This window comes from Gymnoscopelus braueri (genome assembly GCF_963280865.1).
Source record: "Gymnoscopelus braueri genome assembly, chromosome: 20".
Classification (NCBI taxonomy): Eukaryota; Metazoa; Chordata; class Actinopteri; order Myctophiformes; family Myctophidae; genus Gymnoscopelus; species Gymnoscopelus braueri.
Window position 1 is genome coordinate 20,374,887 of NC_137622.1, and position 21,373 is coordinate 20,396,259.

The 21,373-nt window shown below is 41.0% G+C and overlaps 1 protein-coding gene across 1 annotated transcript; it reads right to left on the minus strand.

Annotated features, from left to right (window-relative positions):
• Positions 1–10,956: 10,956 nt before the first annotated feature.
• On the minus strand, positions 10,957–20,606 carry tgfb5 (transforming growth factor, beta 5). The gene is made up of 7 exons (XM_080415278.1): positions 19,311–20,606; positions 17,844–18,007; positions 16,592–16,724; positions 15,069–15,179; positions 13,614–13,794; positions 12,774–12,927; positions 10,957–11,547 (listed from the first exon to the last, which is right to left on the minus strand). Exons 1-7 carry the CDS (start codon positions 19,717–19,719, stop codon positions 11,389–11,391), a joined length of 1,311 nt encoding a protein of 436 aa, XP_080271404.1. The 5' UTR covers positions 19,720–20,606; the 3' UTR covers positions 10,957–11,388.
• Between the last annotated feature and the right edge of the window lie 767 nt (positions 20,607–21,373).

Genomic DNA, 21,373 nt, shown 5'->3' on the forward strand with positions numbered 1-21,373 from the left:
CGGAACCACTAATGTTGCCATGTCTCGTGAGAAAATCAGAAAACCAACCTCCGAAACCAATCTGCGGTTTACTGTTGCTGTGAAGCCCAGTGTTGCCAAGTCTCGTGAGAGAAATAAGCAAACCGAACTACAAAGACAATCTGCGGTTTACTGTGGAAAGTCTGGTGACGAGAGGTTAGCGGTTTACTGCTTGGCTTTCACTCGTTCCTCAGTATTTTATATTAGCCTATCACCAATACTGCAAACTGCCGTTATTTTTTATATTTATGCATTTAAAAAAAAATATTTGCATATATCACCATTAATGCAAACTGCATTATTTCGCTATAATAGTGAGATTTAATAATTTCTATTGTTAGCATCCTAAAATAAACGATTTCAAACAACATGAAATTAAGTAAATGTCATGGTTTAAAACTGGTCTAAATGTAGACGTTGATATATGGTTTTGATTTAAACGTCTAAATCTAGGCTAAATTCAAACTATACTGTATATTGATAAATGCTATTCAAATTATTTTAGTCCAATATTTGGAGATCAAGTGCAGCTTACAGTTGTTTTTTTAATCAAAGTTTTCAAACAACATGACTAAAAAAATAAGTAAATGTCATGGTTTAAAACTGGTCTAAATGTAGACGTTGATATATGGTTTTGATTTAAACGTCTAAATCTAGGCTACATTTAAACTATACTGTATATTGATAAATGGCTATTCAAATTATTTTAGTCCAATATCTGGAGATCAGTTGTGCAGCTTACAGTTGTTTTTTTTAATCAAAGTTTATGGAATAATGGATTAAATTCAATCGTCTAGATTCGGTCTATAATACGACCGAATCTAGACCGGTGAAATGAGGTCTAAACAAAAACCAGACGTCTAAAAAACGACTATGGCTCACTGGGTACTACAACTTTGAAGTATGGGACTTGAACATGGAGCCTCTGTGCTGAGAGTCGGACCTTCAGACCACTAGCCCATCTCTTAAACACTCCCTTCACATGTCTCTTTGTGCTTTTGACTTGCTTTTATGTATTTTGGCCTTGAACATTTCAAAGCACTAAGACTTTGAAGTATGGGACGACTGGGATTTGAACATGAAACCTCTGTGTTGAGAATCCGACCTTTAGACCACTACCCCATCTCTCAGGCACTCCCTTCACATGTCTCTTTGTGCTTTTGACTTGCTTTTTCGTATTTTGTCCTTGAAAATTTCAAAGTACTACAACTTTGAAGTATGGGAAAACTGGGTTTCGAACATGGAACTTCTGTGCTGAGAGTCCGACCTTTAGACCACTACCCCATCTCTCAGCCACTCCCTTCATAATGTCTCTTCGTGCATTTCACTTTCTTTTTGGCCCTGAAAATTTCAAAGTACTTTGAAGTATGGGACGACTGGGATTTGAACATGGAACCTCTGTGCTGAGAGTCTGATCACTATCCCACTACACCATCTCTCACTGACTAACAGCAGTCTCTTAGTACTCTTGAAGTGTTCTTTTATATGTCAGCCTTCAGTTTGTAAAGTTGAAAAGCAATGAACCATAGAAGGGCTGGGATTTGAACATGGAATCTCTGTGCTGAGAGTCCAACCTTTAGACCACTGCACCATCTCTCAGGACTCCCTTCACATGTGTCTTCGTGCTCTTGAAGTGTTTATATGTCAGCCTTCAGTTAGTAAAGTTGAAAAGCAATGAACCATAGAATGACTGGGATTTGAACATGGCATCTCCATGCTGAGAGTCTGATCTTCAGACCGCTACACCATCTCTCAACCACTCCCATCGTATGTCTCTTCGTACTGTGGAAGTGTTTATATGTCAGCCTTCAGTTAGTAAAGTTGAAAAGCAACGAACCATAGAATGAATGTGATTTGAACATGGCATCTCCTTGCTGAGAGTCTGTTCTTTAGACCGCTACACCATATCTCAACCACCCCCAGCATATGTCTCTCCGTACTCTTCTAGTGTTTATATGTCAGCCTTCAGTTAGTAAAGTTGAAAGGCAATGAACCATAGAATGACTGGGACTTGAACATGGCATCTCAATGATGAGAGTTTGATCTTTAGACCGCTACACCATCTCTCAGCCACTCCCATCATATGTCTCTTTGTACTCTTGAAGTGTTTATATGTCAGCCTTCAGTTAGTAAAGTTGAAATACGTCAGCATATAGAGCTTCATCATGTAACTTTACTATTCTACCCCGAATTTGTCTTTTAGTGCTTTTTAGTATTTTTTTTGTAGTTTAGCTGGCAAAACTTGACAATTGAAACTCTCTGCTGAAAGAATGAGTATTACTACACCATTACTCAGTACTTTTGAAATTTATAATTTCACATTCAACTACAGTAGGTCTGGGACTTGAACATGGAAACCCGATTCCAAGAAAGAGAATTGAAGCAAGCCTACCTTAGTTACCATGGCAATTTAGCTGTGAAGTTAGCCTGGTCAGGAGCAGGCTAACAGCCAAGCTTACTTAATCCAGTGCCTTTGTTCTTCAAGTTTTTCCACAGTTAATTCAAAACATGTGTTTGTATATGGACTCATTTTAATTACCCTGCATTCAAATAAAATGAAATCAATACAATAAGATATAATCAATGTTGACAATGTAATTATATTACTGAAATAGTGTGTGACCATGAATCATAATTGTTTCACAATGACTCATGTGATATGTCATTGTCACTCTGTTAACACTATAGTTCATATTGAAGGTTTGATAATATATATATATTTTTTAGATTATAAAAAATGTCTGTCTGGAAAAAATTGATAAATTTTTTTCAGGGCTGGATTTTGTCACCTCACCTCACCTTATTTTTGGCATACATCACAGATACAGAAGATAATAGTCTTCATGAGTTACTTAGGCTACAGGTTGGGAAAAGCCATGTAAACACTTAAAAGTTCAATACGAAACCCATAATTCAACATTGCACAAATAAAATTAAAAAAAAGGGGAAACAGCGCCCCCTGGGACGTCGTATGGACGTCCAAAACGACGTCTGAGTCAGGACCTCAGTCAGTAAGTAGCTGAGTGAGTGAGGTCCGACTCGGACGTCGTAAGGACGTCCGTTTTGGACATCCATACGACGTCGCAGGGGGCGCTGTTTCCCCCCTTTTTTTTACATGGGTTCCCAGATTGCCGTATTTGTGCAACGTTGAATTATGGGTTTCAACGTTGTATGGACGTCATATGGTTGTGCGCAAAATGTATAAAGAAATAGTTCAATATATTCCTTCACTTCAATAAATCAAATATGATTGTTATTAACTAACTACCATAAAGAACATAATGTAAAGCAGGCTAAAATAATTATGTCAACAATGCTGTTAGCTGGTATTACTATTATTATTATTCATGAGTCACATGACTATCAAGTATATTGGTCTCATGTTGACATTTGCTCAATTAGTGCATTTCCCCCCACTGATATAATAATAGTATTCTGTATTTTTTGTGATATAGTGTAGTAGCTACAGTGGTTCTCAAACTTTTTATTTTTTAATATATATTATCAAGGACCCCCGAAGTAATGTATTTGGCCGTGGACCTCTTAATCCAGTGCCTTGTTCTTCAAGTTTTTCCACAGTTAATTCAACACATGTGTTTGTATATGGACTAATTTGAATATATATATATATATATATATATATATATATATATATATATATATATATATATATATATATATATATATATATATATATATATAATATATATATATATATATGCAAGACATTCAATGCTGTTCCTCTGGGGGCAGACAACAGCTGGGTAAAACTGATAAGCTGCATTTCCCCCATAGATCAAATAGGTCTTATTATCATGAGTGTAATGGTTCAGTTTTTTCACCCTAACTGCACAGGTCAGGACATCAGTTTTATGTCTGTTTACATTTAGAATGTGATTTTCATTGATGGAGACAAACCGCACAGGCATTCACTGTACATTTTGTAAACATATGACTCTTAAGTATAGTCAGATTAAAATAATAATAATAATAATAATAATAATAATAATAATAATAATAATAATAATAATATCAGTATAGTCTGACTTTTTTAATTTTTTTACAACTTACATTTTGTAAAACTTGACTCTGGCATAGTGTAGTCTGCCCTTTTTTTCTTTCATTTTTGTTTACAATTTAGTATAGTCTGCCTCGATCTTCAGACCAAAGAGACAGCTGTAGGCAGTGGTGGAAAAAGTACTCAAATTCTTTACTTAAAGGTAGGGTAAGTGATTTTGATTGGTTAAAATAAGTGTTAAATAGCTCTATATTATGACAGTACTCATTGCTATAGAGTGTTTGTTCAGTAAAAGGTGTCTCCTTGTCTCTCCAGCTCTTTATAAAACAGAAAATGCATTTTCGTTTCAGTTTCAGTTTCATTTCCAATTTTATCCAATCAGGATAGAGAACTCAATCAGGATACAGATTAAACAAGTGAAATTGGAAGTGATGACACTAAGAAATGAGCAGGCAAAATTGGAACTGGAACACTATAAAAAGGAAGCTTAAAAATGGGTACTTTCGCCTGATTGGCTGAGATTTTGACCCTACCGGAAAATATACTGTTACTGAACAAACACTCTATAGCAATGATTACTATCAGAATATAGTGCTTTAACCTATAGTGCTTTAACCTCAAAATACTTTTTAACCTTTTTTAACCAAAAAATATCACTTACCCTACCTTTAAGTAAAAGTGGAGGGCAAACCATCCCTGGTTCAGTTCTTTGTCTGGGACATGGTACTGTACATTGCTATATTCCCAAGTGGATCATGAGGTCCACATTATTTGATTTGATTGATGTTTTTTCCTTCCGTAAGTACTTAAGTAGAAATACTCTGTTACAAGTAAAAGTCCAGAATTCAAAATTTACTTGAGTAAAAGTACAAAAGTATTGGCATCAAAATGCACTTTTTTGTAACAGTACAGACATTACAGCAATGAAGTACATTTACTTGAATGTAAAGTATAACACCCGAGCTCTACCTGCAACCAGAAGCAGACTGCACCAACAACAAGCTGGGTTCATCCCCAACCGCTCCACCACCGACCACATCTCTGCTCTCCGGCTCTTAATAGAAAAGGCCCGGGAGTTCAGAAAGGACCGGCACCTGTTTATTGCCTTCATTGACCTTAAGGCGGCCTTCGACACTGTGGACCACGGGTCCCTCTGGAACATCCTGAAGTCCCTCGGCGCCCCAACAAAAATCACCACACTCTTCAAGCAGCTGTACCATGGTGCGGAAAGCTGTGTGCGTATGAATGGTCGGGACTCCGAGTGGTTCCCCATAAACAGCGGGGTAAGGCAGGGCTGCGTCGCTGCCCCAGAACTCTTTAACTTTGTCATTGACCACCTGATGTCAAGAGTCTGTGAGCGGGTCCCCGGGGTGTCACTCGGAAGCTACACTCTGAAGGACCTCGAATACGCTGATGACACCACTCTGTTCAGTGAGACTGCCGATCAGCTCTCTGAAGCCCTCAGCGTGTTTGACGAGACCAAAAAGCTCGGCCTGAAGATAAGCTGGCACAAGACCGAACTTATGCACGTAGGTGACGGACCTGACCCACCACCCCTTCTGTTTGATGGCACCCCTGTCCACTTTGTCCCACCATTCAAGTTTCTGGGCTCGACAGTGTCCAACACCGGCAACCTCAAAATAGAGGTCGACCGACGCCGTGCCCTTGCAGCGTCCGTCATGCAGTCCCTATGGAGACCGCTGTGGCGACACCGGCACATATCCAGGGAGACAAAGCTCAGAGTCTACAATGCCTCTGTCATTTCTGTCCTCCTGTACGGCTCGGAAACATGGCCGCTGAATAACACTCTGGCGGCCAGGCTCGATGGCTTCGACTCCAGAGCCCTCAGGAGGATCGAAGGCATCACGTGGAGCCAGCATGTCACAAACCGGGCTTTAAGAGAGAAAACCCAACAGCTCCCAGCATCCCGCCTCGCAGAAATGCGACGAGTGCGCTGGTATGGCCACATCATCCGCCTGCCCGTGGAACACCCAACAAGCGCCATCCTGGCCTTCAATCCCCAGCAAGCCGGTTGGAGACGTCCCAGAGGCGCCCCCTGCACCCGCTGGCTGGATATAATAGCCCAGGACCTAAAGGCTTATGATGTGACTCTGGCAAAAGCTCAACACCTTGCCCACAACAGACCCAGATGGAGAAACCTGGTTGCTACGATTGGCTCTACGCGCCTTAGATGACAGCCCCGCTGCCTCATCTATAAGAAGTGCAAGAGGACTAAGTAAGTAAGTACAGCACTTGAATAAATGTACTTACTTTCCACCACTGCATAATATGTCACAGGACAAAGGAGCTGGTGGTGGACTTCTCCTGGACTCCCAGCTCCCAGCACCATTCACAAGGAGTCAGTGGAAATCATGGACACCTACAGGTTCCAAGGAGTACACATGAACAACAAGCTGAACTGGACCAACAACACAGAGGCCCTCTACAGCATTGGTTCTCAAAGTGGGGTCCGGGGACCCCCAGGGGTCCTTGGCGGGGTACCAGGGGGTCCCCTGCTAAATAAGTTAATATAGCGTCACAATCATTTGATCACTTTAACCATTGTTGTATACTTTGGCTATTCAAAAATAGCAGATATACAAGCTCGGCACTGAGTGCCGCGCTATGAGCTTGTAGATCTGCTATTTTTTGAAAAAACAGAAAAATTTGCGAAAATCTTTAAATATATATATGTTTTTAAAGCCAACATTTGTAACTAAAATCTTTGCTTCTGCAGGGATCTCTGGAACAAAATATTTTGAGATGGGGGATCCGTGGCCAAATACATATAATTTTGGGGGTCCTTGACATGAAAAAGTTTGAGAACCACTGCTCTACAGGAGGGGACAAAGAAAGCTGTTCCAACTGGGATGCTCAAATACTTCAATGTGTGCACCAGGATGCTACAGATCTTCTACCCGTTTTTATTCCTAATCCCTGTGCATTATTACCTATATACAGTTTATTGATTTTGTGGTAGTATTTATTCCTTGCTGTATCTTCTTTTTTGTATCTGTCATGTGTTTCATGAAGTACAGCATGACAATTGAATTTCCCACACTACAGGCTTCAGTAAATGTTGTTTGTTTGTCTGTCTAACTGTCCGTTCATCCATCTGTCCATCATCTGTCTCTATCTATATCTAGCTATCTGATAAACAAACTTAAACAGCTATTTTGACTTTGTGGGGACTTTAACCGCTTAAACCCCATATGGTTGAGCGGAGTCCCTCAGGGCTCTATACTAGTAATGTATTTTCTGTTTTCTGTTATTGTGGGGAAAGCTGTGACGCGTTGTGAGCTTGTCAAAGTAACAGGGTTTTCCCAGGAATATGCTAGTTGTGGAATATAATGTTACTGTCAAGAGCAAGGATAAAGTTAGTTGTATAAAGAATGAAATTATGATAATATGAGTAACAGGGTTGGTTAGACTATAAGACTAACACGCTGAAAAGATTGGAAAAAACGTCAATCAAATCAAATAATGTGGATCTCATGATCCACTTGGGAATATAGCAATGTACAGTACCATGTCCCAGACAAAGAACTGAACCAGGGATGGTTTGCCCTCCAACCACTAGGGAGGACATCTGCAGTAGCTGCTATGGATTATTCTTTATGACGTATAGCATGACTGTTTACAGTATATCTTTACTGCGTGTCATCTAGGCCACAGACCGACTGTCTTCTAGACGGCTCGACCCCTAGATTCTAGGGGTAGAGGTAGTGTGTGTGTGTGTGTGTGTGTGTGTGTGTGTGTGTGTGTGTGTGTGTGTGTGTGTGTGTGTGTGTGTGTGTGAAACTTTAGGGAAAAAACTCCTTGGTTTTGAACTACAAACCTTCTGTTTATAAAACACTGGCATATCTCATACACTACAGAGGCATAATGTAGGAGATGCTGCTAATAAGTAAATACATGTAAAGTCAAAATATCTAAAAAAAAAAATTGGCTTTGAAAAAATGATCTTTGCGTTTCTGGGGTTCTGACATGTATACTGATGACAAGTAACAATTTAACTTTGGAGGATTTGGGTGCAAAGTGAAAATGACAGGTCTTTAACATTATCATCTGTGCCACAGATGTACTGGTGATGACACTGACAACTAAAAATCCAACATCAAACTTGCATATCGCACATGGGAGAACTGATGTTTTAATTTACAACACAATGAAAGAGTAAAGCCGGGTGCTCAGTCAAAATTTACCAACAGATTAATTTGAACAAAGAGACATAATTCTGTGCTACAGACGAACAGGAGGCATTGGTGACAAGTTAGCTAAATATTTAACTGAACGACTACTGAATGTCTAACCATATTGTTTCTGAAAAAAAGTCTTGGAATTGAACACTACCACGGAACTACATGAGCACATGATAGTTTGTACACTCTTCCCTCTCTGTTGCTCTTTGTTCTCTCTTACAGTATATAATTGCATACTGCAGGAAAAGGGTGTGAATGTGAAATGCCAGAGCGATGAAATATAGAATGATATACCGTACAGACCTTTACAAATTAATAAATGAAGGCTACAGGCAGGGTGGGTGTGTACATTGGTTCTATGTCTGGAGGGTCCCCACAGTGAACACACACTCCACTCCCTTTCAAGGACATATATATATATACACACACACACACACACACCATATGTATAAATCTTTTCATAATGATGTGTGTGTGTGAGAGCGAGGGTCTACACTAAGGCTTTCCATCCCACACCCTCCCAAGGACACTGGGACACACTGTGAGACAGTGCGAGGCGCTCTACCGTGGGATAAATACAGGTTGGATATAGCAAGGGGTAGTTAAGTGGAAAGGACTAACAGATGCTAGGGCGAGTTTACACAGGGGGGAGGGAGCTTCACCACAGCTCCTTCACAAGCCCCCCCAAAACACACACACACACACACACACACACACACACACACACACACACACACACACACACACACACACACACACACACACACACACACACACACACACACACACACACACACACACACACACACACACACACACACACACACACACACAGGCCGCATTTTCACTGTGGCTTTAAAAACATTTTTTTACTGCAATGGTGGAGAACAGTATGTCTTTTTAAAACAACTTAAGCACTATATAGTTCATCGTACAGCGGATAGCAAAAATAGACAATCTACAAGCTCCTGTGTCGCAGTGTGAGCTCTGAGCTGTGGTGAGCTTGTAGATTATTATTTTTTGTACATTTTGAAATAATTTGACATTATCTTTTTTAATGTTAACATTTTCAGAAATGTATATGACATGCCCAAAATAGCGACGCGAGAGTTAAAGTGGTTAACATGAGATGCAGCATATAACACAACCTGATTCAACAAAGGCAGCTAAAATGAAAACAGCTACAATGCAGAAAGGGTTTTCATGATTACTATTTTGATTAGAATTATCGATGCGTTGTTTACAACGTTTGCATACTTTTCTAATTTGAGTCTTTGGTGGTTTGGGTTTTCAGAATTGGTAATCCCAGGATCACTTTTCCTTTGATTGAAATGCTGGGGACAAACGAAACAACCCTATTGACTGGCTAAAAATCGTGAAAACAGAGTCAAGATCCCAGTGAACCCATAACGAAGAATTGACAGGAAACAAAACACACACCACAATCGCAGATCCACAACTCTTTTTCAGCAGGGTAACAAAATAAAAGTTGGCATAGGTTTTAGTTTCAGCTGGTTTTCTTATACATTTACAATGAAGCACAGGTATTACTTTTGGTGCTATGACAAGAGGACACAAACACACACACACACACACAAATATCTGACCATTCTTTATTTCTTTCCTTCTCTCTTGCACACACACACACACACACAAACCACTGGCATACCAGAGAGCCTATATTTAAAATGAGCCCCGGGGATGTTTTATTTTCAGCGTTTAGACATTCTATCAAAAGTGGTCAATGTGGATACCCGGGTGAAGAAACAAACTGTGTGCATGCGCGCGTACGTATGTGTATGCATGTGAGCTTGCATGCTTCTCTCTCTCTCTGTGTGTGAGTGTGAGTGTGAGTGTGAGTGTGTGTGTGTGTGTGTGTGTGTGTGTGTGTGTGTGTGTGTGTGTGTGTGTGTGTGTGTGTGTGTGTGTGTGTGTGTGTATCAGTGTGACTGATGGTAACCATAGGTATGACAAAAATATAATCATAGCATAGGAATAGCACCAAGTCAACAGCTTTTTACATAAGATAATGAATACACATTCAGAAAAGGAGCACGAGAGTGTGATTACGGAATCTTTGAGCCAGACCCAAATAGTTACAAATTTGCTAAGGCTGCAAAACACTACCTTCCAAAGCTGTAGCCCTTCCAAACTCAGCCCTATCATCCCACGTCTCATTTTCAAAGCCTCTCTTTTCTCCCTCTCTCCTCCCACCACAAATCCCTGAATCTTGAGTAAAGAAGAGGGAGAGAGAGAGAGAGAGAGAGAGAGAGAGAGAGAGAGAGAGAGAGAGAGAGAGAGAGAGAGAGAGATGAGGGGAGCATTTAAATCTAGCGTTCCGTGAGTGGTCGGTTGGTCGGGTCGGTGTCTGGAAATCTTTCACATCCTGTTTACGCCGGGGCAGATTTCAACCCAGGACCGCAGAGGGCTGGCAGGGGCCCCTGCCTGGACACAACTCCTCTCTCTTTTCTCTTTCTGCTTCCTTCTCCCTCTCTCTCTCTCTGGGACTCTCTTTGCCTAACTCCCTCTCTCCTCCATCCGCAGAGGTTCTTGCGAACCTTTCGACATCACCGCCTCCCCATCGACGCCATAAACCTCGAGCAAACCAACACTCCTATAATGCATCAGACTGCAGTTCTTGCCCACACCGGACAGGAATTACGGTGGAATTGGAGAATCTCAGTCAAAGGAAAATGTTTATGCAGCAGGCAGACAAAATGTGGTTAAATCAAAACACCTTTAATATCTGCATACAAGTTTTAAGTTTACAACTATGCTACTGAATGTCATATTTACAGAGGGCTTCAACAAATGTAAACTTCTGAGTATTTTATGAGTATGATCATGAGATATACCATCTTCCAGAACGTTTTCATGGCTGTAAAGAATGGGAATATAAACCTGATATTTGACTCTGGTAGTGTAAAAAAATATAACATGTCCCAAGTTTGCTGAAGGCGATCAAGTAACGAAGGTGAACTGACAAAGGATCCATCTGTCCACTCTCTCTTTTTTCCTGCAGAGAGAAGCTGGCGTTTTGCTGTTTTGGTCCTCTAAGCCTTTCCCTCCTCCACTTTCCTTTCCTCACCTTACGTCCACCTCCTTCCTTCCATCCTCGCCTCCCTCCCTCCCTTCCATCCCACCCCTCCCTTAGCGGCACTTGCAGGATTTGACGACCATATTGGAGAGTTGTTCAACACGTGGTGTGCGGCCCATGAAGTAGACGATGGTCAGGGGCTCCAGTTCCTGGGGTACACAGCAAGGTGACACTGAGGCTTCTGGGTTCAACTTGTTGTAAAGGGGCAGAATCTGATGTTGGACAAATTATCAGAGAAAACAGAAACAGGGAAATGTGTTAAAAATGCTAATTATTCAAGTAATCCCCCCCCCCCCCAACTCAACGGAAATGTGATCACTGATGCCTTGTTCTGTATTAGCTCTTGTGAGGCGCCTCCCTACTTCTGTTGATGCTTAAATGGATGAATGGTCAGACCAAATGAAGACACAAAGTAGAACATTCCAACATCTCTCTACTTGCATGTGTAACTATTCTGTGTTTCATGCTTACTGCTGTTGCTGCTATGACACCAGAATTTCCTCACAGGGATCAATAATGGACAAAATCGCTCCTTTGAAATTAATAAAATAAGAACTGTGTGTGTGTGTGTGTGTGTGTGTGTGTGTGTGTGTGTGTGTGTGTGTGTGTGTGTGTGTGTGTGTGTGTGTGTGTGTGTGTGTGTGTGTGTGTGTGTGTGTGTGTGTGTGTGTGTGTGTGTGTGTGTGTGTGTGTGTGTGTGTGTGTGTGTGTGTGTGTGTGTGTGTGTCTTCAGAGGGCCAATGGCCAAACCCGGGGTTGTGAGGTAAAAACTGACCATGTTCCGTAAGCCTACAATATATGTTCCGTTCTAAAGCCATAATAAACCACCACCGTTGAGGTGACAGCACATTTATGACCTTGGGGTTAACCAACCTCAACTAACCATGGTGTACAGCCACCACAAACAATGTACAAGCCTCTTAAAGGAACACATCTCCCACATTTCTAAACCTTTTTACCTGGAAAACAGACTTTTCCCAGAGAATGTGGGAAAGTACTTTGATGTAGCTGATCATTTAGAGTCAGTGTTGATGAGGTTGGTTGTGTTCTTTTTAAGTTTTCTTTTTCTGGGTATGTCCGTTTGACTGTAATAGTTGATGGCCACCACTTGTGACTTTTCTCATGGAAATTATGTACCAGTCAATTAACCAATAAATGCTAACCTTGAGCAGAATACAACTGGAAAGAATACAAATATAAAACTGGAATGCTCTTACAAGGTTAAACCCTGAAGCAGTTAAAATAGATTTGTCTTTGTTTGGAAGCTATGTATTCTTCCGTGCTCTTGTGGGCTTATACAAGAAGGGTAGCCAGTCACAACATGCAATACCAAAATATTACACAATATCTGACTCATCACGCCACACGCTACAGCATGAAGTTTGAAACCAATCACATTTCATCTTGCCTGAGAAATGACTGAGCAATGTCAGCTCACCATGTTGTAGTGGTTGTCAGCGCTCCAGAGGTAAGGGCAACTGCCAGCGCAGAAGTTGGCTTTGTAGCCTTTGGGCTCGTGGATCCATTTCCAGTTAAGGTCCCGTCGGAAGTCAATGTAGAGTGATCTTAGGCAGCAGCCCTGGTCAGAGTTACTGAGACAAAGACAGAGACAACATACTCTGTGAGAGTCTGACGGATGCCTGTACCACCTGCAAGCCTGAGTGCCTTTTTTTTTAAACTTCCAGCATGTTTTGAAGGAGGAGTCGGAATCAATTGATAGGTTACGCTAGGATCACAATGGGTTACCAAATTATTCTGGATGAGCTGAATGTGCCCCTATTCTGGGCATGTCATAGGCAGCAGGCAAACGTTTGGGGAAAATAGGTGAACCTTCTGCGAACATCTGCAAATATTGTGTGAAAATAGCAGATTGGCTATTTTCGCTATTTGATGTACAACAAAGTACATAGGGTTCTAAGTGGTTAATGTCTGTGTGAGGTTGCCAGAGTTTTTCATCGCCAGGTACGTTAGTCTAAATAAAACACAGTAGACTAGCCAGTCTAAACACAAAGGAACCTTTGTTAGTCTTGCTGTGCAATAGCCAACAAACCCACATTTGGATCTGGAGAATTCTTTCCAGAGAATATTGGTTCCCAGAGAAAAATCTTTGTCTTACACAACTGTAACTCAGGATTATTATAAGCCCAACATCAATGACTAGAATGCTTTTTAGTATACCCACATGCACACACACACATACAATTAATTGCAGCTGTGTGCATCTGCATGTCAGTGTGTCTTGTGCATGTATGTGTGAGCGAGCAGCATGCCAGCATACCGGGCACAGGTACTTGCATCTGTGGCAGCTGCCCTTTTCTTGCGGTTCTTCTTGGCTGGGTTATCCACTCTGTCGCTGGGCAGCAGTGTGAGGATAAGGTGGGGTGTCTTGGTGCTGAAGTCCGCCTGGCCCTTAACCTGACCTGGCTTCTTTAACTCACGAAGCTTGTCATCATCCACACCTATGTGACAGGGAGGAATGGGGGTAACGGAATCATAATTTTTTATGAGTGGTAGGAGGTAAAGAGAGAAAAGCGTAGGGTTGTAACTATATTCTAGTATATATTCAGTACCTTATGTGAAATGAATGCTACGAGCACAAAATATTTTATTGATTAATAGTTACCAAGATTTTCATATCAAAATGTAAGCTTTCACATATACTGTGATGAGTATGCACAATTTGCACTTCTATCCTATTCTGAACTTCATATGCCCTCTTCCTAATTTATGCCATGCAAACAAGATATGGGTATACATGGATGAGACATCTCTTTTAACAGTTCAAGCACAGAGATTTCATTCATTAACCAATGTATCCAAGCTCACTTTATAAAACACAGATGAGCCTTTCTTTTTTTCTTTACAGATGAGCCTTTCTAAAGCTGAATTTATACGTCTCACGGTGTGTCGCTCTCTGAAAATAACGGCTTCATTGTTAGCTTGAAAATCAGTTATTCTTGCTGAGCGACTCCATCGTGCATTGAAGTATAGATTTGATTTTACATTACATGCCAAACAAGTAGATTTTGCAGAGTGCAACTCTTGCGAAAATTAGCACTTTTAGGATGCTAAGTTAAGTGTCATACACAGAAAATCATTCACAGGTGTAATGGAGTTTGAGGAACACTTCTTCTGTTATGCGCATGCGATTACTGTAGGTTGTTTTTTTAATGGATGGATATTTTGTGTTGTTAAACTGTAGAATTATTGTAGCAAGAATGACATCATACACAGCTAATAGGCCTACATAAATATTGTTGCTGTCAGGCTGAAACCTTATATGTCCAAAAGATTGATCAAATGTAGATTTAATTTAGTCACAAGCTCTTGTTAATACTTTTCATTTCTTACATATTTATAAAACCCTAATATAGAACTTATTTGTATGTTGTTGTATAACATCTAATGAATCCAATTAATACATACTTACTTAATCCTCTTTGTGCTGAATCACATAAGGTCTTCAGCAACTAACGCCAAATTAATACATAGCAAATTATAAACGTGTAAGATGGATCCAACTTGGTAGATGCTTCATTAGGTTATATCAAAATACATATTAAATAGCTATTTGATTATCATTGCCACACTGGCGCAGTCACCATCATCCTTTACCAACTGATACAACCTCTATGGGTTCAGAAGTTTATTGCCTTCTTTTCATCTTAATCTAATCTCGGGATATTCAGTGGAAACACAAGCAACCGACCTTGATATGTTTTTTAATACCAACCTGCAAAGAGTGCCTCTAGTTCTTCACTCTTGTTGGGCACAATATTGTTGGTGGATGGGACAAAGGTACAGCAGGGGCAGTGGACCCCAAGCTTCAGACCCAAGTTCTTTTCTGAGTATAGGATAAAGAAAAGAAAAACAAAAGAATCACAAATGTTGACTTTTAAAACTGTTAAAACACAGCTAAAATGTGGGAAATAGAAAGAGAAAAGAGAGCGACATAGGGGAATAACGAAAAAAAGAAAGAAAGCAAAGAAAGAATAAAAAGAACGAAATACATGAGTTCTACTGTATATAGCGCTTTTCAAGATACCCAAAAGTAAAAAAAACAAAACAAAAAAACACCTTTATTAAGACAAAAGAGCTAACAAAAAGCTTAGTATATAAAGTATATAAAAACAAAAAGAAAAACAACTAAAATATTTTAAATGTTAAAATGGGGAATTTGAAATTAAGTGGGGAAGGCAAGTCAGAAAATTCTGAAGAGTGCCTCCATTTTTTCACTCTTCAAAGAAAGAAAGAAAGAACTTCCTCAAAAACAGAGAAAATAATAGAGGGTGTGGAGAGACAGATCATGAGGATTGCATCACTTTCATACAGAGAGAATCAATGTGCCATGTTGTAAAGTAAGCAATGTTTTAAAAGGAGCACTTCACCCATTTTATCTTCATATAAATAAATTATAAGATGGCACAATTTCCACACTTTCATACAGGGAGAATCAATGTGCCATGTTGTAAAGTAAGCAATGTTTTAAAGGAGCACTTCACCCATTTTATCTTCATGTAAATAAATTATAAGGTGGCACAATTTCCATTTACTCACTCTGAGTCTCATTGGTGGGCTATGGACAGTTCAGAAACCAATGACATCATCGATGGAGATTAATATAAATTACATCCTTGCTCTTCCTGGAAAGTTATAATGCTGTAATAGAATGTTCTTGCGTTCATAATATTTTTTAAATAAAAACATTGAAATCTTGTTTGAAATGACCAAACCTGCCTACCGATGATGTCACTGGTAGGCAGATTTCTGAACTGTCCATAGCTCACCAATGAGACAGAGCATGAGACAGTATAGACAGAAATGGGTTAAAATGGGTGAAGTGGTCCTTTAAAGGGATAGTTCACCCAAAAAAAATATCATTTTCTATCAATTACACACCCCACGAAGTCTTGAATTCATGGAGATGTTTTTGTTTTTGTCTCATTCCTAAGCCAATAATTTGATGACCGGCGGAGTCGGAGACTCAATGGAGACTCTTTGAGTCCGGTCATCAAATTATTGGCTTAGGAATCGACAAAAACTAAAAAATCTCCATGAATTCAAGGCTCCATGGGGTTAGTAATCAATAGAAAAAAAGTCATTTTGGGGGTGAACTATCTCTTTAATAGTATAGTGGCCTATTAGTTACTCTGCAGCCATTAGCAGTCTAGTAGTGAGATTTTCAGTGGATCAGGTATCAATCTAAGATAAATAGCAGTCAGCAATGGAGCAAACTGTTATGACAGGCAAGCTGACCTGGATCTGACAGCCAGTCCTTCACAGTGTCTGTGACCTCAACAGAGAGCCAGGCTCCCTTGGCTCTGGGCTCAACTGTACGGGAGTCAATGTAGCGTTGAGTGGAGCTGCTCTCTTCATCTGGCCTCAACAGCTTAAAGAACACACACACACACACACACACACACACACACACACACACACACACACACACACACACACACACACACACACACACACACACACACACACACACACACACACACACACACACACACACACACACACACACACACACACACACACACACGAATCCTTTTGAATAATACATATAGGACAAGAGGTACACCAAGAATAGTGAGCCATGAGCAGCCAGGGGGGCAGTCCATCCATACAGGGAAAAAGTTGAACTATGACCAGTTTGAGGCCATGATTTAAGATCAGTTTTTAACCTTGCAAGGGAGTTCAGGGATTTCAGAACTGCTGGTAGAGCATTCCACTGAGTAGTGGCTGCGTAATAAAAAAAATGTTTTACCCTCAAGCGTCCTGAACCGGAGGGGAACTAGATCAAATGAACTTCCCCTGATCGAGTACCTGTGTGCTCACTCAGCCTCACTCTGGGCAAGTAGTTAAACAAGTATTTGGGGACCCAGGAGCCAGTTGCATCACCTCATACATAGTTCAAACTTAGCCTAGTTATAGCTTAAATGGCTTTTTAAAATACATTTAAGCTATAACTAGGCTAAGTTCCTTAGTATGAGGTGGTGCAACTGGCTCCAGATCATTAGGATCTTGAAAACCAAACACAATGGAAGATGTGATACTCTCTCCTCTACTCTGTCTCTGAGCTATCCTAGACTATTAAAGTGAGTAGAGGAAAATGAGACATAGGGTTCCATTTTTGTAGTAATCTTACAAGACTATTTCGGGTAACCAAATCTTTACAAATATTGTAGGCCTATAATAAAACAGTAATCATATGTGTTAAATAACAAATGTTGAAAAGATTTATTTGGGTTTTTCATATGAATAAAGAATTATGTATGTGTGTGTGTGTGTGTGTGTGTGTGTGTGTGTGTGTGTGTGTGTGTGTGTGTGTGTGTGTGTGTGTGTGTGTGTGTGTGTGTGTGTGTGTGTACTGTATACATTGATCCGTCACTGCCATCACTGCAGCTTGTACAATATATGATTGTTATATCCCAACATCATTAGGCATTTGATTCTGTCTACTTATGTTTTCTTGAAAAGGTTTGGGAATCTGTGTTCTATATACCTGAAAGATCTCCACTCTCTGCTCTGCAGCCCGGGCCAGTGGGTTGGGGGCTCTGAAGATCCTGAACTCGGCCTTGACCACGGTGCTGTTGGTCAGGTCCACTCCGCTGACATCAAAGTGGACTAGTCTGTAATAAAGACTGGGGGCGGCTTGGCTCACTGCGTCTGAAGGGGAGAGGATCAGTGTTGCCATGTCGGCTTATTATAAGTGACTTTGGGCTTCTTTTTCTGTAAAGTTGCTTGTAAAAATTGGTAGTTGTGGCTTGTGAGTTTTTTTGGGCTTGTTTCTAAAGTGTAGTTGCTTATTTAGGCTTGCCTCCCAAAAATATATTTAAACCGGTGGTTCTGTAATATTTTCATGAATATGTTTTGTGCCAGGGAGCATTTGTGTTGTTAGAATGTTTCAAAAAATCTTCCACATTTTTATTGCAAGAGAGAAAATAGCAGATCTACAAGTTCACAGCGTCTGTGAGCTTGTAGAGCTGCTATTTTCAAATAGCCAATGCATATAGGTTTAAATGCTCATGTGGCCTAGTTGCTTCTTTTGGGCTTGTTTTTCTAGACCTGATGGCTTATTTCTCTCACAACATATGGCAACACTAGAGAGGATGGAGAACGGGATTACTCGTGAGACGCTCAGTGAAAACGCTCTGTATCAATATGTAATGTGTATTTAGGCCCATTGTTGTGTACAAACTCAGAGAACACGTTATTGGACAGAAACACATGCACATGGTTAGATTTAAATATGTTGTTTGGTCAATTCAAAGTGGCATGAGATAATAGCGTGTGCGTAAAAGTATTTGTAGACTGGTAGAGTATGTGTTGTCTAGACATAATAATTGATGATGAGTTACAAAAGTACCTCCGAAATTTAAATACTAGGTTACTTTGGACCTAGTTTCGTCATGCACATAAATAGCCCAGCGTGGGCAACTGGTCAGAAATGGCAAGGTCGTTTTTAACATATTTTTACGCGTGCGTAAAGTCAGTCAAACATAATGTCTAGATGGTAAAGGGGGGAGGGTGGAGATGATTACAAAAATGGGCCATCAGCAAATTATTTAGACATAATACAAAGGTTAAGCATAGCATAGGCCTGTCCCAATTGTTACATAATCATCTAATCGCAATTATTTGAGATTTTTGCATAATCATCATAATCGTCAAAATCGTTTCCACGATGAAAAATATATTTTCAAATATAAAAAAAAGTACTTGTTTTAACTAAGTAGTCCTAAACAATTATTAAATGTCAGTAATGTCTTTGTATATTCAAGTTATTTGTCACATCTGCCATGTTTAATTACGAAACAGACAGAAATGTAATTTTTATTCATGCTCCAGTTTTCAACTACATCAGAAACGCAATCAAATGGTTAAATTTCAATTATTCGCACGACAATTAATCGTCAACTTAATTATTGTAACCGTGACAGACCCTAGACAGTTAACGGCACCGACTCACTGTCGTCTGTGCGCGGAGGCAGCATGTCGATACGTTGCACCTCCTTCGCGTAGTAATCCTCCTCGCTGCTCTCTCGGTCGCACGCGGACTCGGCCAGCCGTGCGCGCTCCTTCAGCAGCTCCCGCGTGCTGTTGTAGAGGAGCATGACCTCGGGGGGGGGCACGGGGTCCGCCGGCACCGAGGCCTGGTGACCGTCGCCGGCCCCCCCGGGCGGACTGTTGACGCGGAGCTTGCTGAGGATCTGACCGCGGACCGCTTCGATGCGCTTGGACTTCTGCTCGTCCATGTTGTAGGAATGGCACGTGTTGAGCCCCTCGACCACGCCGGCCAACCTGAGCAGCAGGAGAGCCAGGTGGGTGAGCCACATCGTCCGGTGTGGGATCGGCCTCGGCGGCAGCTGGAAGTCCATCGGCGGTTTGGAGAGCTCAGCGTGTGCGCTGGGAGCCCGTGGCGTCCCGTGCGCACCGGCGGTTCCACTGCTGGTCCGTGCCCTGATGTTTGTAAATGTGATCCTTCTCTATTAAAGTGCGGTTCTGTCGACTCACTACTTACAGGGTTTCGTTAGGCATCTTGAGACAATCAGTAAAAAAAATGTGAAATGAAAATCCCCCGCAATGTCAACGGGTTCGACGGCAACGGGGAAGCTCAGCCCATGTCGCAAATCCTCTTCAGATAAAACTTGATCAAATTATTGGAAAGGCGGGTTTCAGTCCATTTTCTTGTAAGATACCCATCACGGTGACAGTGGTACAAAAAAAATGGTCCATAACCGTTCCAAACTGGCCAGACTAGCCAAGTTCAACTCCAATGAGATCCTCCCATACCCTGCTGCTACAACTAAATAAAGAGTCTGCAATGTGTAGAAAAAACGTTGATCTATGTTGGAAAACCCATGGTGGGTTTCTCAAATTCCCTCATATAAACATCAGGCACAGTAAAAGTTAGGCTACATAAAAAGGTCGCAAAAGTAAAACCGCTTCATGAAAGAAGTCCTTGTTCTCCTAAACCCCCCTCAAGCAAACCTTTCAATAAATCACAGATCCACGGTTTCACTGCATTCCAGTTCCATCACTCTTCCCTGAATCTTCTCATGGAGGCATCGGGGATGAATAAGAGCTCCACTCTACCGTTGCTCCATGAAGAAATTCACAGAGCGCCAGGCGAGAAGTCAGAGCTCCAAGAAATTGAGACAAGAATGGGTCTGTGCATAGGAGAATGGGGGAAGAGAGAGAGAGAGAGAGAGAGAGAGAGACTGGATGTGTGAGAGGTAGCGGGTGGGGTGCTACCAAAGTGATGGGAGTGTATCATTATGTAGGCAAGGCATCTCAGTCTCACCAGGACACATGCTTGTGCACACACTCACACGCAAACCCACGCACAGTCAATTCTTTTTTCCACAAAAATGCACCACCCTCTTTCCACAGGTAAATAGTTCCTGAGGGCATATCAGGAATGCATGGGGGGGGAATTAAAAACCACATCAGAGAATAGAATGGGCGAGGTCCGGATTTGTGTATAATAAATAGCTCTCATTAGCCAGACAGGTAAAAACACAAACAGTCTACACTTGCAACTATAAAATACTATTTATTCTGGTTCTGGTTCTATCCTGGATGTAGCACTAAAATGACCATTTATTCATACTGTACACAGGTTAGGGTTTGGTATAATTTATCAAATCCATTTCTATATCTCTCCAACTAGCTTGCCTATAGCTTTCAATCTCTGTCCTTCCTTTCTTTCGTTCTTCCCCGTCTCATTGTTAATTACAGTTCAGGAGTTGGAAAGGACCGTTAATCTGTCAGGGGAGGCTTTTATTGCTGCTCTGCTGCCATCCCATTATACCATTATTATAGTCGTGGCAGTAGGCCTGTAATTGCTGTAAGTAGAAGGGAAAAAGGTAGGGGGGAGAGAGAGAGGGGGGAGGGGGAGAGAGAAAGAGGCTGCCCCAAGGCCCATGGTCAGGGCTTTTTTCTCTCCCACTGTCTCTCTCCTGGCAAAGTTTCTAAAAATGATAACACTGCCTGGGAATAAATAGTGTCCTGTTCCAACTTGACTGATCA